At 33.7% G+C, this 16,525-nt stretch overlaps 1 protein-coding gene across 1 annotated transcript in view; it reads left to right on the forward strand.

Moving 5' to 3' along the window:
• LOC132728082 (uncharacterized) overlaps positions 1–16,525 on the forward strand; it is a 146,952-nt gene that overhangs the window by 117,722 nt on the left and 12,705 nt on the right. Inside the window, exons 73-95 of the mRNA XM_060713690.1 lie at positions 210–398; positions 753–974; positions 1,217–1,237; positions 1,467–1,714; positions 2,027–2,247; positions 2,436–2,656; positions 3,021–3,167; positions 3,770–3,934; positions 4,254–4,394; positions 4,700–4,763; positions 5,419–5,507; positions 5,992–6,360; positions 6,616–6,777; positions 7,621–8,635; positions 8,910–9,060; positions 9,636–9,771; positions 10,346–10,697; positions 11,595–11,740; positions 12,086–12,269; positions 12,862–12,944; positions 13,231–13,572; positions 13,977–14,161; positions 15,081–15,267. Coding sequence (XP_060569673.1) covers positions 210–398; positions 753–974; positions 1,217–1,237; positions 1,467–1,714; positions 2,027–2,247; positions 2,436–2,656; positions 3,021–3,167; positions 3,770–3,934; positions 4,254–4,394; positions 4,700–4,763; positions 5,419–5,507; positions 5,992–6,360; positions 6,616–6,777; positions 7,621–8,635; positions 8,910–9,060; positions 9,636–9,771; positions 10,346–10,697; positions 11,595–11,740; positions 12,086–12,269; positions 12,862–12,944; positions 13,231–13,572; positions 13,977–14,161; positions 15,081–15,267 — 5,040 coding nt within the window. The remainder of the gene's footprint in view (positions 1–209; positions 399–752; positions 975–1,216; positions 1,238–1,466; positions 1,715–2,026; positions 2,248–2,435; positions 2,657–3,020; positions 3,168–3,769; positions 3,935–4,253; positions 4,395–4,699; positions 4,764–5,418; positions 5,508–5,991; positions 6,361–6,615; positions 6,778–7,620; positions 8,636–8,909; positions 9,061–9,635; positions 9,772–10,345; positions 10,698–11,594; positions 11,741–12,085; positions 12,270–12,861; positions 12,945–13,230; positions 13,573–13,976; positions 14,162–15,080; positions 15,268–16,525) is intronic.

Consider the following 16,525-nt stretch of genomic DNA (forward strand, 5'->3'; position numbering starts at 1 on the left):
TTATGTTCATATTGATAAATGGGTGAGTGATTATTATTTGATTCAAAGCAAGATACATATTTTGTCCTTTTAAATATAAATTGATTAAAATATATCTTCATTTAAAAGGAATCTTTATTTAGATATAAGACAAATTATCTTTTATTTAAATGAAATTATTTTTGAATATTTATCATAATGGATATTTCAACTCTCACATTAAATTAAAGGAAACTGTACAGCCGGATTTTACTGCACCAACACAAGTACGACACCACAGCAGACGGTATGTCCGGTGGGTTATTATTGTCTGGAAGGTGAACAACCAACGGAATGTCCCGCAGGAACATTCTCTAACAATGAACAGAACCAACAAGAATCAGACTGCACTAACTGCACGGCAGGATACTATTGTAATGGTATGTAAGGGGAAGATCATACACAAATAAAATATCTCTTTTGCTTTATCTAATCTATAGCTTCTGTTATTAGACTGTTATTTAACTATGCTTGAAAATGTTTGGACCTGTTTTACATCAATAAAAATTATTTTTCATATATTTATATCATCATTTTGTATTATTTACATGTATTTATTACACTGTCTTAAATTTAAGTATGAGTTTTATTTTAAAATTATTTAAATGTATAAAAATTTTATTTAATAAACAATGTATATTTTGAATGAAAAGTAGGCTTGATGGATGTTTTTTGTTGTTTTTATATGTTTGGAAAAAGTAATTTATCATTACTAAATGTAATTTAAATTGTAGGAACCGGTTTGACAGCTCCTAATGGTGAATGCTCACAAGGATTTTACTGTCCAGGAGGTCAAAGTGCACTGACACCATCAGGTCTAGATTGTTGGGCGGGTCATTATTGTGAACAAGGATCCATCATCCCCACTTTCTGCCCTAACGGAACTTACCAGCCAAATAGCGGTCAATCAGCATGTTTAGATTGTCCACCAGGTTTCTATTGTAACCTCGCATTAGGTATGTTAACTTAACTTTCCCTAAAGATTGATTGATGTTAATGATTTTGAAGTCTAAATTTGATATTAGTACATGTAGTTAAACTAGCTGTTTAAGATGAACGTTCATTTGATTTAACTGTTACTTTTCCATAGAATACAGTATACAGGTATACAAATTATATTGTTCTAAACCCTATGAATATATACATGTACCTTCAAAATGAAGTATATAAAACAGTATTTTCGTTGCTTTTTTTTCAGGGGATGGTACTTATTGCGATGGTAAGATAGCTTTTAAGATTTTTTTAATGCAATTCAAAGAACATTTCATATATAAGGTACATTGTAACATCCTTAAAAATATGATGTTTTGTAAAGAGTCAATTAAATTACAAAAACATTTATTTTGTTGGTTTTTTTGTTTATAATGATAAACAGCGGAACTATATCGTGATGATATATTAGTAATGCTAAGACCTGGATTGTTTAACTTATAATGTTTGTTTTACAGGGCAACAAGTTACAGAACCAACCAACTGTACCATGGGATATTACTGTAGTGGAGCCACTAGCATTCCAACACCATGTCCTGTTGGTACATATGGACACGCCCTCAACTACATTACAGCTAGTGACTGTCAACCTTGTACACCGGGAATGTACTGCGAGACTGAAGGACTTATATCTCCAACCGGAAATTGTAGTGCCGGTTTCTTCTGTACCGGATCAGCTGAGGAAGCTTCTCCCTCCAATCACAATGTATGTTCTGATATATCACATGTTATTTGGGGTTTTTTAAATAAAGTTCTCAAAACTTCAGAGACATTATTAGTGTTGATGTGGATTTCTTACTCATAGAAAGTTTATCCAGTTGATGATTCTGAACTTCTGTTATTATGAACACTTGTCTGCCTTTTATAAATATATTGAAACTTTGTTAGTATGTGATTAATATTTTGTTTCGATAATATTAGTCAAATGGTAATTGATTATAAAAATGATTTACAATATAGATAATCTCAAGTTTTATGTGTTGTACTGTTTTTAACAATTTGTTGTTTTAAATATCAGGTTGATACATCTAATAATTCATCATTTACTGGGAATGACATTTGTCCGCTGGGATATTTCTGTCCGGAAGGTTCCGACTATCCACAACCTTGCCCAATCAGCACGTTCTCGCGCAGCACTGGTGTACAGGAAGTCAGCGGTTGCCTGCCATGTTTGCCCGGTCACTACTGCAACGTTCTTGCAAACATTAAAAACTCAACAATGCCAATCTGTGATCCTGGGTAAGATTTTTCTTTTTATTTTGTTACATTACAATACGTAATTGATTGTAAATAATAAGAAAGTTTTGAACAATTTAAGTTTTACAATTTCCAAGATGATGATTATAATTCCCTGTTATAAATTCCTGTTACTAGCTTGACTTAACATACCAATGTAATATTTGTAAAACCTCTTTTTTCCTTTGAAGGTATGTTTGTCTCGAGGGAAGCTCAACACCAAACCCCACAGACAATGTTACAGGATACATTTGCCCTCGAGGATTTTTCTGTGAGGCTGGTACCACACAGGAAGAGTCATGTCCAGTTGGAACATATCAATCAAGTTTAGGGCAAGATAATTGCACAACATGTCCAGCAGGATTTATGTGCCTGGAAAGTAATATGACTGCCCCTGATGTCTGCATGACAGGTAATTTCTAACAATTTGTTACAGTTATTCACAATATCTGAAAACAGCCAGTGCACTTGCTTTTAAGACCTTCATTGTGACAATAAAATAAATGTAATCCTTGTAAATAGCAAATTGAACATGCAGTCTCCACAGCCTCTTTAGGATTTTACTTTCTTTATTTTAAATATTTGCAACTCAGCTTTTCTGAAATGTTTCTAGAAATACTATATCTTATTTGTTAATTTTGTAAATTCTATGAGTTTTAACATATAAATATTATTGTTTATAACATATAAAGAGTAGAGGTACTAATGTTTTGTTTAGGGTCGGTTTTTGCACTAACATTGTTGGTCATGGTATCTAATGGTATCATTTGTTTCAGGACATTACTGTGTGTTTGGAGATCCGAACCCTGTACCATGCCCAGCAGGAACATACAATAATGCAACAGGTCAAGATGATGTAGATGATTGTATAGATTGTACAAGAGGAATGTACTGTGAGGGAACAGGAAATACCTTACCTGATGGTGAGCTACTAATGATTACATTAAATATATTATTCTTACTCTGCTGGAACCTGAAATGATTAGTTTTTGCCACCAGTATAGAGCTGACCTGCACATCTGTCTGTGCAGTCTGATCAAGCTCTATAATGTTGGCTGACTAAACTTTAAATTTTCATCTTGATTTCCTTAAAAAATTGATTGTGGAAAGTTCTAAAATGGAAGATGGACAAGTTCATTTCAGATATTCTCAGTACAGAGTAATAATTTAGTGCTTTATTATAATGTTTCGATATTTTAAAAGTCTGAAATTACAGAAAATTCAAATCTATTGATAGATTTACATGTGTGGAGAGATAAATGTTATGCTTATCCAATGAAAACCAGTGTTACAAACATGAAGTATTAAAATGCTTCAAATATGTGGTTAAATAGTTGATAGCAATGCTTCAATTTAAGTAGTTAAAAATGTTTAAAAGTCCTAAGCACTAAATAATGTGATATGATTCTTCTAGGCTCTGTCCTTAAAATGTGCATAACTAATAACAAATTAAGAATATATTACCAACACATATGACAATTTTGATGTAACCAAATTTAAAATGGAATGTTTCATTGTATCCAAGGTGATTGTGAGGCTGGGTATTATTGTGATGGTGGAGCCAACACGAGTGCACCAAGTCCATCTGCTGCATATCCTGATAATGGTGTATGCCCAACAGGACACTACTGTCCGAATGGAACCAAGATGTGGGTCCAATGTCCAATAGGAACATACAGAGCTTCCACAAGTAAGATCTTTATTACAATGTATATGTATCTATCGATGTTTTTTCCAACCAGCTTAAAATTTTGCAAGTGACTCTCCTTTAATAATTTGCAAAGAATAAAATCACTTTTCACTATATACAGTTCATAAAGACAGAAGTATGTTTTGTACTTTTTTACAATGAACACAGATAGTTATTATTTTAATAGGTCATAATTGTGATAATTTTATGACATAAAATTGTTTACAGGGTTGTATAGAATATTTAGTGTAATATATAGAATTCATATATAAGGTAATTGGAACTATTTTAACAAGTTTATACATTGTTATTTCTGTAGCTGGTCAGTCAGTGGATGATTGTCAACCATGTACGGGAGGATCGTATTGTAATAATACAGGCTTATCTGCCCCATCAGGAAACTGTAGCCGTGGTTACTATTGTCCTGACAACGAGTCTATATCAACGCCAACACCTACAGGTAATGATACAAGATAGTTGTTTGTAAAGAACATCTGGGTTTTTTTTTATGATTTTCCTGCATCTAAGATGAAATGTCTTAAACTTTTCTTTTTGATTGGTTTTAGGCAGTGTATCATTTGCAATCTTTAGATAACTAGGGTTTGTCAGAGAAAGAAAAAACATTTTTTTGTTCACCTTTAATCTGCTGGAACTGAAAATGATTACCCTTATCTGTACAGTCTGTTTGGGCCCATAACTGTTGGTAAGCTCAGTTCTTGTATTTAGATATTGAAATCTTAAATTATGGGTTTCCCTGTGTTGCAGAAGCTGTCCAGCAAACCCTTAGGGAATTTTTGGGTTGTTCAAACTTGGATCTTTCCCCAAACCAGTAAACCCGGGAAAAGGTTGCTACATGACCAATCTGTTGGTGTTTACTTAAAAAAAAACCCCCAAAGAATAGAAAAATAAATAAATTTAAAAAAGCGGGGGAAAAAAAGGGGTTTTTTAAATACAGAATGACAGACTGTTTTTTTTCTGTTGCTAAGGGAAACCCAAATAAAAATAGTGGAAATTTTAAACTTATTTTTTGTATTTGACGGGGTTTTTGTGTCCATTTGGGGTTTAATATTGCCCGGGAAGGATAGGCAGCCCCAAAGGTGCCATTTTGGGGCCCGGCTTTTTTTCAACAACTATAGGAAGATGGGGCGTGTGACCCCTTGTCACGGGCGGGGTTAGTTACTAGTACCAGTGGGGTAACAGCCAAATTTCCAGATCGACTGTCCACCAATACCACTATTTGTCCTGAAGGGTAAGTCCACCATACCATTTTACTTGTCTCAAACGGAAAAGTCTAAATAGCCAATCAAATCCTCTGTCGCACGCTTTTACTAACAACTATCTTGACAATAAGTTCTGTTTTAGCCAAATTTCAGATCAATCTGTCACCATTACCACTACTGTCTTGACGGTAAGTCTGATAGCCAATCAAATCATCTGTCCACCATACCACTACTGTCTTGACAGTAAGTCTGATAGCCAATCAGATCATCTGTCCACCATACCACTACTGTCTTGACAGTAAGTCTGATAGCCAATCAAATCATCTGTCCACCATACCACTACTGTCCTGAAGGTAAGTTCGCTAAATCTGACTGTAATGAACACATTGATTCATTAGAAAAATCATTTTCTTAACAGAAAAAAGCATTTATATATACGTATTAATGGAAAGAACATGCAGCATTTTAAGCTGTTAAGTTTATTAAATATTGTTGTATCTAGAGTCCACAATATAGCCTGAATAAAATAAAGTTTGATATGGTACGGCATGAAATAGGGATGATGCTTGCGAAGATATAATGTACAAGTTTTATACAAAATCTAGCAATGTTTTATTTTTACCTACTTAACTTTTCAGTTTAATTCATTAACAATTGATACAGATGCTTAAGATTTGTAAAGATGAACATTTTGGGTTAATTCTGATTTTATCTTCAGTGATGTAAGTTTTATACTTCTATTTGTATAGCATGAAAAGTAATGTATAAGGTTAAAAATTATGATATTTACAAATATCACTATTAGATATTAATGCGTTATATGATTTTCACAAACAGGAACACTGGTACCACCGATTTGTCCAAATGGTACATACACACATGACAATACAACAAATTTACAGGAAGCATCTGAATGTTTGCCGTGTGAGACATCATTTTACTGTCGTAGCGGACAGTTATCAGCACTGTGTGCGGCTGGATACTACTGCAAGTCCGGTGCTGAGAGCGATATTCCAGCTACAACAACAAACTTTACAGCCTGCTCAGCATACGGAGAATGTGCTGGACTTTGCCCTGCAGGTTATTATTGTGAAGAAGGAACTCTTACTCCATTCCCTTGTCCAGAAACAACTTTCCGCAATACAACAGGTGCCGAACAGGTGGGAGACTGCGATTTCTGTCCTGCAGGATACATGTGTGATAATGGTAATATTTTACTTATAAAATTAAGCATTGTTGAGTTTTGAAATTTTGTTTAATACTAAAAAAAATTCTATAAATACATTAACTTACTAAGTTTTTTCACGGAGTAATATTACAACAAGAGTTTACTTAATTACTTGTTATTAATAAAATGATATTTAGTGAATAATACAATTTAAATCTACCTAATATTTAGAGTGCAAAATCAACTTTATCCCTTACGGGAATATATTTACCATTTTTTTGCTTTCAATTTAGGAACATCGGAACCTATGCCATGTATAGCCGGTCACTACTGTCCACTTGGTACTGGACTTGAAGCTGTGCCATGCCCTATAACAACATATTTAGATACAACTGGTGCGGCAGTATCTGCAGATTGTAAACCATGTGAGAAAGGCTATATCTGTAATGAAACTGGTATGTTATATGTAATACATCATAAAGCATTTAACTTGTTAGATTTTCTTCAAATTTATAAGTCATATGTCATTAGATACTTGCCTGGATTAAATTTCTGTGGGACCCCTTTTGAATATAATTTGAGTTCTTACTCAATCTGATTAAAATCAGCTCTAAATAACACTCAACTTTTAGAATGACTGTGACCAAATACAAAATAATTTTCTGGTGAGCTTTCACAGAGTCAATCATCGGCAAGCTTTCATAATTTTGAAAGTTATGTGGTTTTTAATTTTAACCTTGGGAAAACCAATACTGAGTTGGTAATTTCAAGATTTTGCAAACAAACATGGCGTTGTCCATATAGCCGACAGGTAAACTGGCAAAACAATCTTGCCCATTAAAAATTGACTCTATTATTTCAAGTTAAATTGTTAAAAAATACTTCAAACATTTTTTTTTCTAACAAAAATCAACAATTTGTTTTACTTCCACGGATAATTGTATTTTGCTAATTCTAACGTCAATGTAAAAACTGGTCAGATTGCATGGCTGAAAATGGCTTTCTTGGCAAATACGAATAATAAAGAAGGCAAAATATGTATGGTTGTTATCAGATCTACATAAAGAAATAAGTAGATTTAAACTTTAGTGAGATTGAGTTCCTACTTGATATACTTACTTGATATAGTTGAATGAGTCATGATAAGAATGCCCATATACATATGTATATTGTTTCACATGTTTTGCTTTCTTGTTTTCATCAGAGGATGAGATGTATGAACATTGTTGTTTATATACCAGTACTCATATTTTTTTTAGTACTTATGTAGGTAAAATACATGTTATTGTAATTTTCAGGTATGACTGATTATTCATTATATCCATGTCCATCCGGATTTTACTGTATACGTGGAGAGGAACCTCATTTGTGTCCGGCAGGCCGTATGAGAAACGAAACTGGTGCTGGTGACCCTACAGACTGCCCATTATGTAGGGCAGGATATTATTGTCCAAATGATACAATAAACAAACATGGAATACCATGCCCAGAGCAGTACTATTGTGAGGAAGGGTCAGCACTGCCTGTTGATTGTGAACCAGGTTACTATTGTCCAGCTGTAACAGGGGTGGCCCCAATATGTCCACCTGGTTACTATTGTCCAGGACTCACATTAGATCCTATAGAATGTGAGAAGCCATATTACTGTCCTGAAGGAAGCAATATGACATTGATTTGTCCTCTAGGTTATCAAGCAGTTGATCATGCGGGCATCAGATATGACAGTACACTATCCTGTAGAATCTGTCCTGCAGGTTCATATGGTAATTACACAGATCGTTCACTGTGTGAAAGTTGTCCACCAGGTTACTACTGTCCAGCTGGCACAGGTCATGGAGATTCTAACCCATGTAGGGTAGGTTCGTATTGCCCTCCAGGTTCTTACCAGGAAACATCTTGTCCAAGAGGATACTATGGAACAGTTTCTCTCGCATCAAGTGTCAGTGAGTGTACAGCTTGTGTTGCAGGCACTTTCAGTAATTTGGAGTATGCAACAGAATGTCAGTCTTGTGGAGGAAGCTCAAGTAGTACAGCAGGATCAGTAGCGTGTACTTGTAACGGACGATACAGATATTTCCAGGAGACCACTGCAGCATGTATTTGTCGGTCTGGATACGTCTTCTATGACCAGACAGACACCGTACAAAGTGAACAAGACAGCAGTGAAGACTGTCAACGGATATCATTTGCACGATGCAGCAGACACCAAACTCGACTTTCTACTACAGGCCAATGTGTTGATCCAAGCAGCTATGATTGTAGTAATACAGGGGGATGCTCTGGGTCAAGCTACTTTAGTCTCGATTATGGGAGGTACAATATTGTTTTAGAAACATTTTTTCAAAACTAATAGTTTTTTCTTTAAATGTTCACATAATTGATAAGCTGATGCCTTTATTACTATATCAATATATCCAATTAGGGTTTAAATTTCACAAATGATTCTTTAACAATTTCATTGTTTCAAGAAATTTTATAGGGCTAGATGAGGGACATTCAATATGGCTTATTTGAGATTTAATTTATTCTATCTTTCATTGTGCTGAAAAATGTATTCAGTAAAATGTTTTATTTTTGTATATTTTAGATGTTTCTGTGACAGTTATGTGTCCGAGTCGGTGATTTGTGACTTAACATGCCAGGCTACAACGCAACCAACAGTAACAGCAACACTCAAAAGTGATGGGTCATTTGTTGTTGGTATTGCGGATCCACAGACAGGAAATACTTCAGAACTGGTACAATTTACTACTTCATATCCCTTCACCATGTCGAGTTTACATAATGGACTTGAACTGTTTTGAATTTGGAATGGTCCATTTTTTATTTCAGTTATAAGTAAATATAAGAAATAATATACCCCAAACAGTGATTTTATCGCTCAATAACATGACTGTTTGGAGTTGGGATGCGAGGAATTATATCACAGGGGTGTAGCCCGAGTGATATTATGATGCACATCCAAACAACAAACAGTGATGTTGTCAAGTGAAAAAATCACGGATTTGGATATATTATTTCGATTCTAACAAGACATCATCAATTAAATGCTGCCGTGCCTGATATTAAGCATAATTGCGCCTGATTTGTTTCCGTACTTCTTTTCCGCGTCACAATTTTAGTGGTTATGTCACGTGTATAATGATTACGTCACATGTCTAAATATAGAAAGTCAAACAGTGATTTTATTGCATAATAACACACACTTTCGGTTGTTCTATGTTCAATAGGGAAAAATGCGGGTTGTGTTAGATTCTAAAATAGTACACGCATTATAGAGTCTGATTAAACAGGTTATATTGTTATATTGTAGGTATTACCTAACATGTTTGGACCAGATGAAGGTTATACTGGCACTAATGCACCAATTCTTGTTGTATCATTCTACGGTGAGGCTGGTGTGGCAGGAACTATATTTGAGGATGCCTCCAGAGCTGAAGATCTTGCATGTATGTTACTTTGAATTATGTTACATTGATGTTTTAACAATGGTGGTATGGTTTGCACTGATTGCATAGTTAGACTCAGTGGCTGCCAGCCGGCGTAGGGTTTACAAGTTATCTCACATTTCCATGTCACTATTTGTTATTAAAACTGTTGATTTATTATATAGTGATTCCTATTCAAATTGTTATCCTGAATCACTGGTGGTTGGAACACTTAAGGTTATATTACACAAGTTACCAGTTTTTTTTAAGGAGGAATATTGCTTGTACCCGTCTATACAATAATGTACATGAGCTAGCAGATACTAAAATCATTGACCCTCCATAAGTTGATGGGGAAGTTGCTTAATGTCTATGTCTAAAATTGAACCTAACCTCTTATAATGAGCAAGTGATTTATGCCAGCTGTCACAGTGTCTCCAGAAGTTCCTTTGTTATCTGTGTAAAAACATTCTATGTGAATTCATATTCATTTGTTTTAATCAAGTTTTGAGAGATATTTTTGTTTTTAAAATGAAACAATGTCATTTAATATATATGCAAGAATGAATTATGATGAAAAAAACTTATTTTTCAGTAACTGTGCAAGAACTCTCTGACAAAGCTGTTGCTAATGGATTTGTCGGTCGTAGACGTCTTTTCTCGACGCTGACTATACCAGCTAATGAAGTAACAAACCCTGTGATGTGTGTGGAAGTGGGTGAAATGGTGATCTTCAAACTTCTCATCAATGATACAGATCGCACAAAGAGTCATTATCCTGTCTACAACAAGAATCACATGTTCAGCACGAATCCTACGTTTGACTTTGGACCATTTACATTACTGAAATATGAGATTGAGAACACAAATGCTAATATCACAAACTTTGCATATGTCTTTACAGAAGGCGGAAATTTTGTTTTCTATGATGCCCAGGACTCGTCTTTGTAAGAAACCATTTTTTATATATTTATTCCTCACATTCTTTTTGATACAGAATAGATGCCACAATTTTATGATTATAAAGTGTTCTTAAAATATTACACTTTTGAATATTATAGAAGTAATTATATTCCAAAACATGTATTTTATTTCTTGCTTTCCCGTAAACGGTGAAATTATATTTTGAATGTGGATAAAACAAATTTATCATGGCAAAAGAAAGAAATTTTGTCAGAAAAAGAAAATATACATGATTAATACTGGAAATAGATAAGCACACATATTAAAAATGTAACATTATTATAGAATTTTTTTTCAACCTGAACATAAATTGTGACATCTTGATTTGATGATGTTGTGCACAAGTAGAACACATGATGTTAGATGCCAAAAAATCAGTAAAAATGACTAAAACAACATCTAAATATATAAAGTAAACAGAAATTCATATGTTTTACATATAAGATCAAATTATATTTCACATGTGAACACCATTTGTTATGTCTTCATTTGTGCTTCTACCACTTGTGAATATACGATATATTGCATCTAGTGTCTGTTTAATTTATTTCAGTCTTAGATGCAAATCAAACAAATATTTGCTATATTTCTTTTCATGAGATATTATAGATTATATCAATTATCATGAAAGACATCATTCTATAAACCTATATGTATCAGTACTTTATAAAGTAATATAACCAGTTTTTACATAATGTACACTTTGCAGATGCAAATGTATTGTAGTCAAAGAGTAGTTAAAATTTAATTTCATCTAGCACTTCTGTGAAGTTTACATTTTTAATCTTTTTCTGGGCAGAAAAAAACAAACAATTAAATAATATAAAATTTTAAAACATAACCATTTATTTCTCACAAATATTTTGTATTTGATTATATAGGGAAGTATTGATACGGGTGGAACCAACTGGTGTATCATGCTCATCATCGTCCCGTATAAAACCAGCTACACCAGCCAACTTACTGGTGCTCGGCTTCTCCCCACAGTCTGTCGATAACGTAGCTCCAGATTGGAATCTTATCATAGGTAATTATATGAACAGGAATTGAAATAATTTTAGAGTATTTGTAATAAGTCAATATCTCTAAATTAGAACCGGAGAGTTTTAAACTTTGTCATTGTCACATATTCTGAGATCAAGAAAGTTTTCTATTGGATGATGGCATAATCATTTTGTGGAATTCTGAACAACAGTTCTGCTAATTTGCGCAGGAAAAAAATAATCTAATCACCAAAACATAGTTTAATGATATATATTTTTCGCTTGAATTCTTCTTGGATATGTTTAAGGTATCTTTTGTTTTATTACAAGCAATGCATATGTTATTATTATTGACAATTATTTGATTGTTAAAATTGTGTAACTTGTAGGAATGCTTGCTTTCTTTGGAATACTCATACTGCTGTTGATTGTGGCGGTCATCATCTGGCTACCAAAGAATGCCGGACTTTATCCAATGTTACACTGGGCACCAAAATACCGAAGTCTCGGTGCACCTGCACCAGTACCATACTACATGAGATACGATCCAGACCAGTGGCCACAGAAACCACTGTAAGTATAGGAAATGCAGACTTAACAAAAATGCAGCTGAACATGTTAACACAAATATGAGGAAATATTGCTATTGTGGTAGTATAACAGTTAATTTCTGTGCACTTCTAGAAATAATAACAGGTCTGTGGCACCAGCATGTAGTAGTTAAGTCTCACAAGTCACTATATTTATTGGTTGCTCAGTTTTATCATGTTTTCTTGCTATACTTATAATAAAAGACATTTCCAAATTCAAATTATCGGAAAGTTTACCTCACAAATTCTGTAAGAAGAAAATATAAACTAGCAGATTGGCTCCTGCTCTACTATTCTACAGCATTTATTCCTGCTAAAATTATCTTTAGCCATCTGATGGAAAGTGAATTTACCCATGCAGCCATTGCAGATCAGATGGCACAGATCATGGTCTGCACTGTTGGCTATTCAGTCAATTCTTATTTTGAAATTTTTCATATGAAGGATGAATGGTTTGGTCAAAACTGAAAGTCTGTTAAAAATATTTAGTGTGGTAAATGTTAATTAAATTACACAATTATATTCATATGATTTATTATAAATATTGAACATATTTTTGTATTTATTTGTATCAGGGAGTCAGATGTTCATGAATCACTTGGAGTAAGGTCAGAGGGTGACGGAGAAGGGGCGGACCTAAAATCAGCACCAGCATATGGTATGATAACAGTCTATGAAAATAATCCATGGTTTAAAATTATACAGTGCTGTTTGAACGAATACATATAATTTAATGAAAGAAATTATTTTGAATTTTTAAAACATTTAGTTTCATTTGAACAACTAACTTTAAAATATTAAATAAAGTATAATTGTTGTACAATGATTACTATAGAAACAGGTGCACTGTAGAAATATTTTTTACATTTTTAAGAAACTTTTGTTTTCAAAAAAAGTTAACAGTGACATTATGTTTGGTTTATGATTATATTTTTCTCTTTTAGAAACTGGATCTGTTAAAGCTACAGAAGGGTTGTTGGAAGACTTCAATGTGCGCGTGTTTTATGACAAGCTGGAAGATCAGAATCTACATTTGGCAGCACAATTAGCTCGACAGAAAGAGGACAACCAGGTGTTCTATAATAAGATGCTGGAGCAAGTACAAGGCCTAAGAGATCTCTTGTTGAACATGGATCCTGACAAGTTTGAGGAACTTGAAAGAAAACTAGAGGAACGTGAAGCTCGACTGAAGAGAGATGGTTTACAAGGGGCGGGAATGGGTGCAGGACCGACGATAATAAACGCAAATGTTGGCATTGGAGATATGAACAAATCAAAGTTTTCAGGTACAATTTACTGTCTTTATTAATTTTTATCTGTTTGTTTGAAAGTTAACATCTATCTGTAAAACAAAATTGTGTCCACAAATTCAAAATTGTGCTTTTCCACAAAATTACAATTGTACTTGTCCACAAAATAAAAATTGGACTCACATTTTACAGTTTCATCATTAATGAAAACTTTCTTCAAAATTGTGCCTGCTAGTAACTGTTCCTATTTATTATTCATCAATTGATGCAGTTGAAGTAATTTTAATAATTATGGCAATTTGTTTAAGGATGATATAAGTAACCTCTTTTATGCATTATTTTAGGTTTAAACAAGCATCTGTTAAAGAATCATATACATGTACATATAGCAACCTTACTATACTCTACATCTGTTATTTTATTTTTTATGTTGATATTAGGAGTTGGCTCGCCATTCTCACGAGAAGAAGATCTGATGCTAGCATTACAGTTACTGCTGGACAGATTAAACTCTGGACAAGTTCCTATAAATAAGTCAGTGTTAGAACAGTTACAGAAGAGCGGTGAAGGTGGTGGTGGTGGATTAATGACAGAAACATATACAACGAATATCACCGGAGGACGGGTACGTTTTTCTAATTTTCCTTGGAAAAAATATCTGAATAATATTTTATTTAATCTCTTTCTCCCTAACCAGTTTCTTCATTATTGTTTATATTGAATATGAAACTAAATCTTCTTTTGTAAATCTTAAAATTTAGATTGTTTTGGTTTTTTACCTGGGCAATCATTTTCAACCAAACTAACTTATCTTTATCAGTTTTCAAATAAGATCACTTATGATTTTTGCTTTTGAATAAGAGTGTTCAAGGAACAAGAATTTGTTGGGGTCTTTAGTATGACAGAATAAATTAAGCATTTAAATTAATTGTAATCTATGAATTTAAAGCGTTTTAAGGATTTAAGACCACCAAAGATAAAGGTAAGAATTATGTTGTTGGGGTAAAGAGCAGTAAGTTTTTGTTATTATTATGTGATATATTGTAACAGTTGCTTTTAGATGTTAAATCTTCTCTAAAATGTCTGAGAAATAAACTAGTCATCATTATCATAGGTAAATATTAATTCAGGTGAATTCATTATATTGTGAGAGGTGAGGTATTTTAGGAAGTCAGTTTAGTTGACTGAATGTATTTGTTTTTATTTTTTTGTCTAGAAATCATTTTAAAAAATTTATGCTTCCATTAAAACTAAATTCTGCTATTTATCATGTAAATTGTACTTTTCTAAAGAACTTCTTGCATCTACCTTTACGGCTTTATTCTTGCTAAAGTAAAATAGTAAATTATTCATTATTGATCAATTATTGCTTCTTCTATATAAATCTGGTAAACTTCTGATTTCAGATAAATTGTTGAAATCTATATTAGACTCTACATGTACATAGAAATTTTCATTCAGAGACTAAACATGTTTACACAAGATATACAGATTTGATATATTCAACCAGGTTCATTTATTATCACTTATTCTTGATTATTTAGGGCATGCAGGGTTTAAGCAAAGCTTTTGCTGAACTTTTAAGACGTCAGAATGGAGAACGACTCCGACTGGAAAAAGAACTTCTCAAGGAAGAGGAAGAAGCTCTGAAAGACCTGGTAGAAGAAGAGGACAATAAACGTAAACAGATGTCTGATGGAATGGCTGAAAAACTTGTCAGTGATATACAAGGTACAAATCTTCACTGTCACATTTTCTGACTTTGTTTAATATGGATTCAACCCGCTGTTCCACTTACAATCATACTAATGTGTCTTTATACCCCCAAAAACGAAGTTTGGGGGGGTATATAGGAGTCACCCGGTGGTCGGTCAGGCGGTCGGTCGGTCGGTCCAGACGTCCGTTGCATTTTCCTTGTCCGGAGCATAACTTGAAAACTAATGGTTGGAATTCAATATAACTACATACAATGGTCAAGCACATTGAGAGGAAGTGCAGTGCACAAGAACCATAACTCTATCTTGACTAATTACAGAGTTATTGCCCTTTGTTACTTTTCCTTGTCCGGGGCATAACTTGAAAACTACTGGTTGGAATTCAAAACAACTTCATACAATTGTCAAACACAATAAGGGGAAGTGCAGTGCACAAGAACCATAACTCTATCTAAAGTAATTACAGAGTTATTGCCCTTTATTACTTTTCCATTGCTTTCTTTTGTCCGGACCATAACTTGAAGACTAATTGTTGGAATTCATTATAACTTCATACAATGGTCCAGCACATTGAGAGGAAGTGCAGTGCACAAGAACCATAACTCCATTTTGACTTATTACAGAGTTACTGCCCTTTGTTTCTTTTCCTTGTCCAGAGCATGACTTTAAAACTACTGGTTGGAATTCAAAACAACTTCATACAATGGTCAAGCACAATAAGGGGAAGTGCAGTGCACAAGAACCATAACTCCATCTTGACTAATTACAGAGTTATTGCCCTTTGTTACTTTTCCTTGTCCAGAGCATAACTTGAAAACTACTGTTTGGAATTCAGTACAACTTCATACAGTTGTCAAGGACATTAAAAGGAAGTGCAGTGCACAAGAGCCATAACTCCATTTTGACAAAATACAGAGTTACTGCCCTTTGATACTTTTCCTTGTCCGGAGCATAACTTAAAACGTACTGGATGGAATTCAAAACAACTTCATACAATGGTCAAGCACAATAAGAGGAAGTGCAGTGCACAAGAACTATAACTCTATCTTCAGTATTTATAGAGTTATTGCCCTTTGTTCTTTTTCTTTATCTTTCTGGACTTATTACAGAGTAATTCAATTAAACTTCATCAATGGCCAACCACATTGAAAGGAAATGCAACATACATGAACCACAATTATCTTTAATTGCCCACAACCATAACTCTATGTTTCAATTCTTTTACAAGGTATTCTGTTACTAGTAACATCCTCATTTCCGAAGCAGACTTGTGG

Source organism: Ruditapes philippinarum, unplaced genomic scaffold (genome assembly GCF_026571515.1).
Source record: "Ruditapes philippinarum isolate M1 unplaced genomic scaffold, ASM2657151v2 ctg191_1_1_1_1, whole genome shotgun sequence".
In the NCBI taxonomy this organism is placed as follows: Eukaryota; Metazoa; Mollusca; class Bivalvia; order Venerida; family Veneridae; genus Ruditapes; species Ruditapes philippinarum.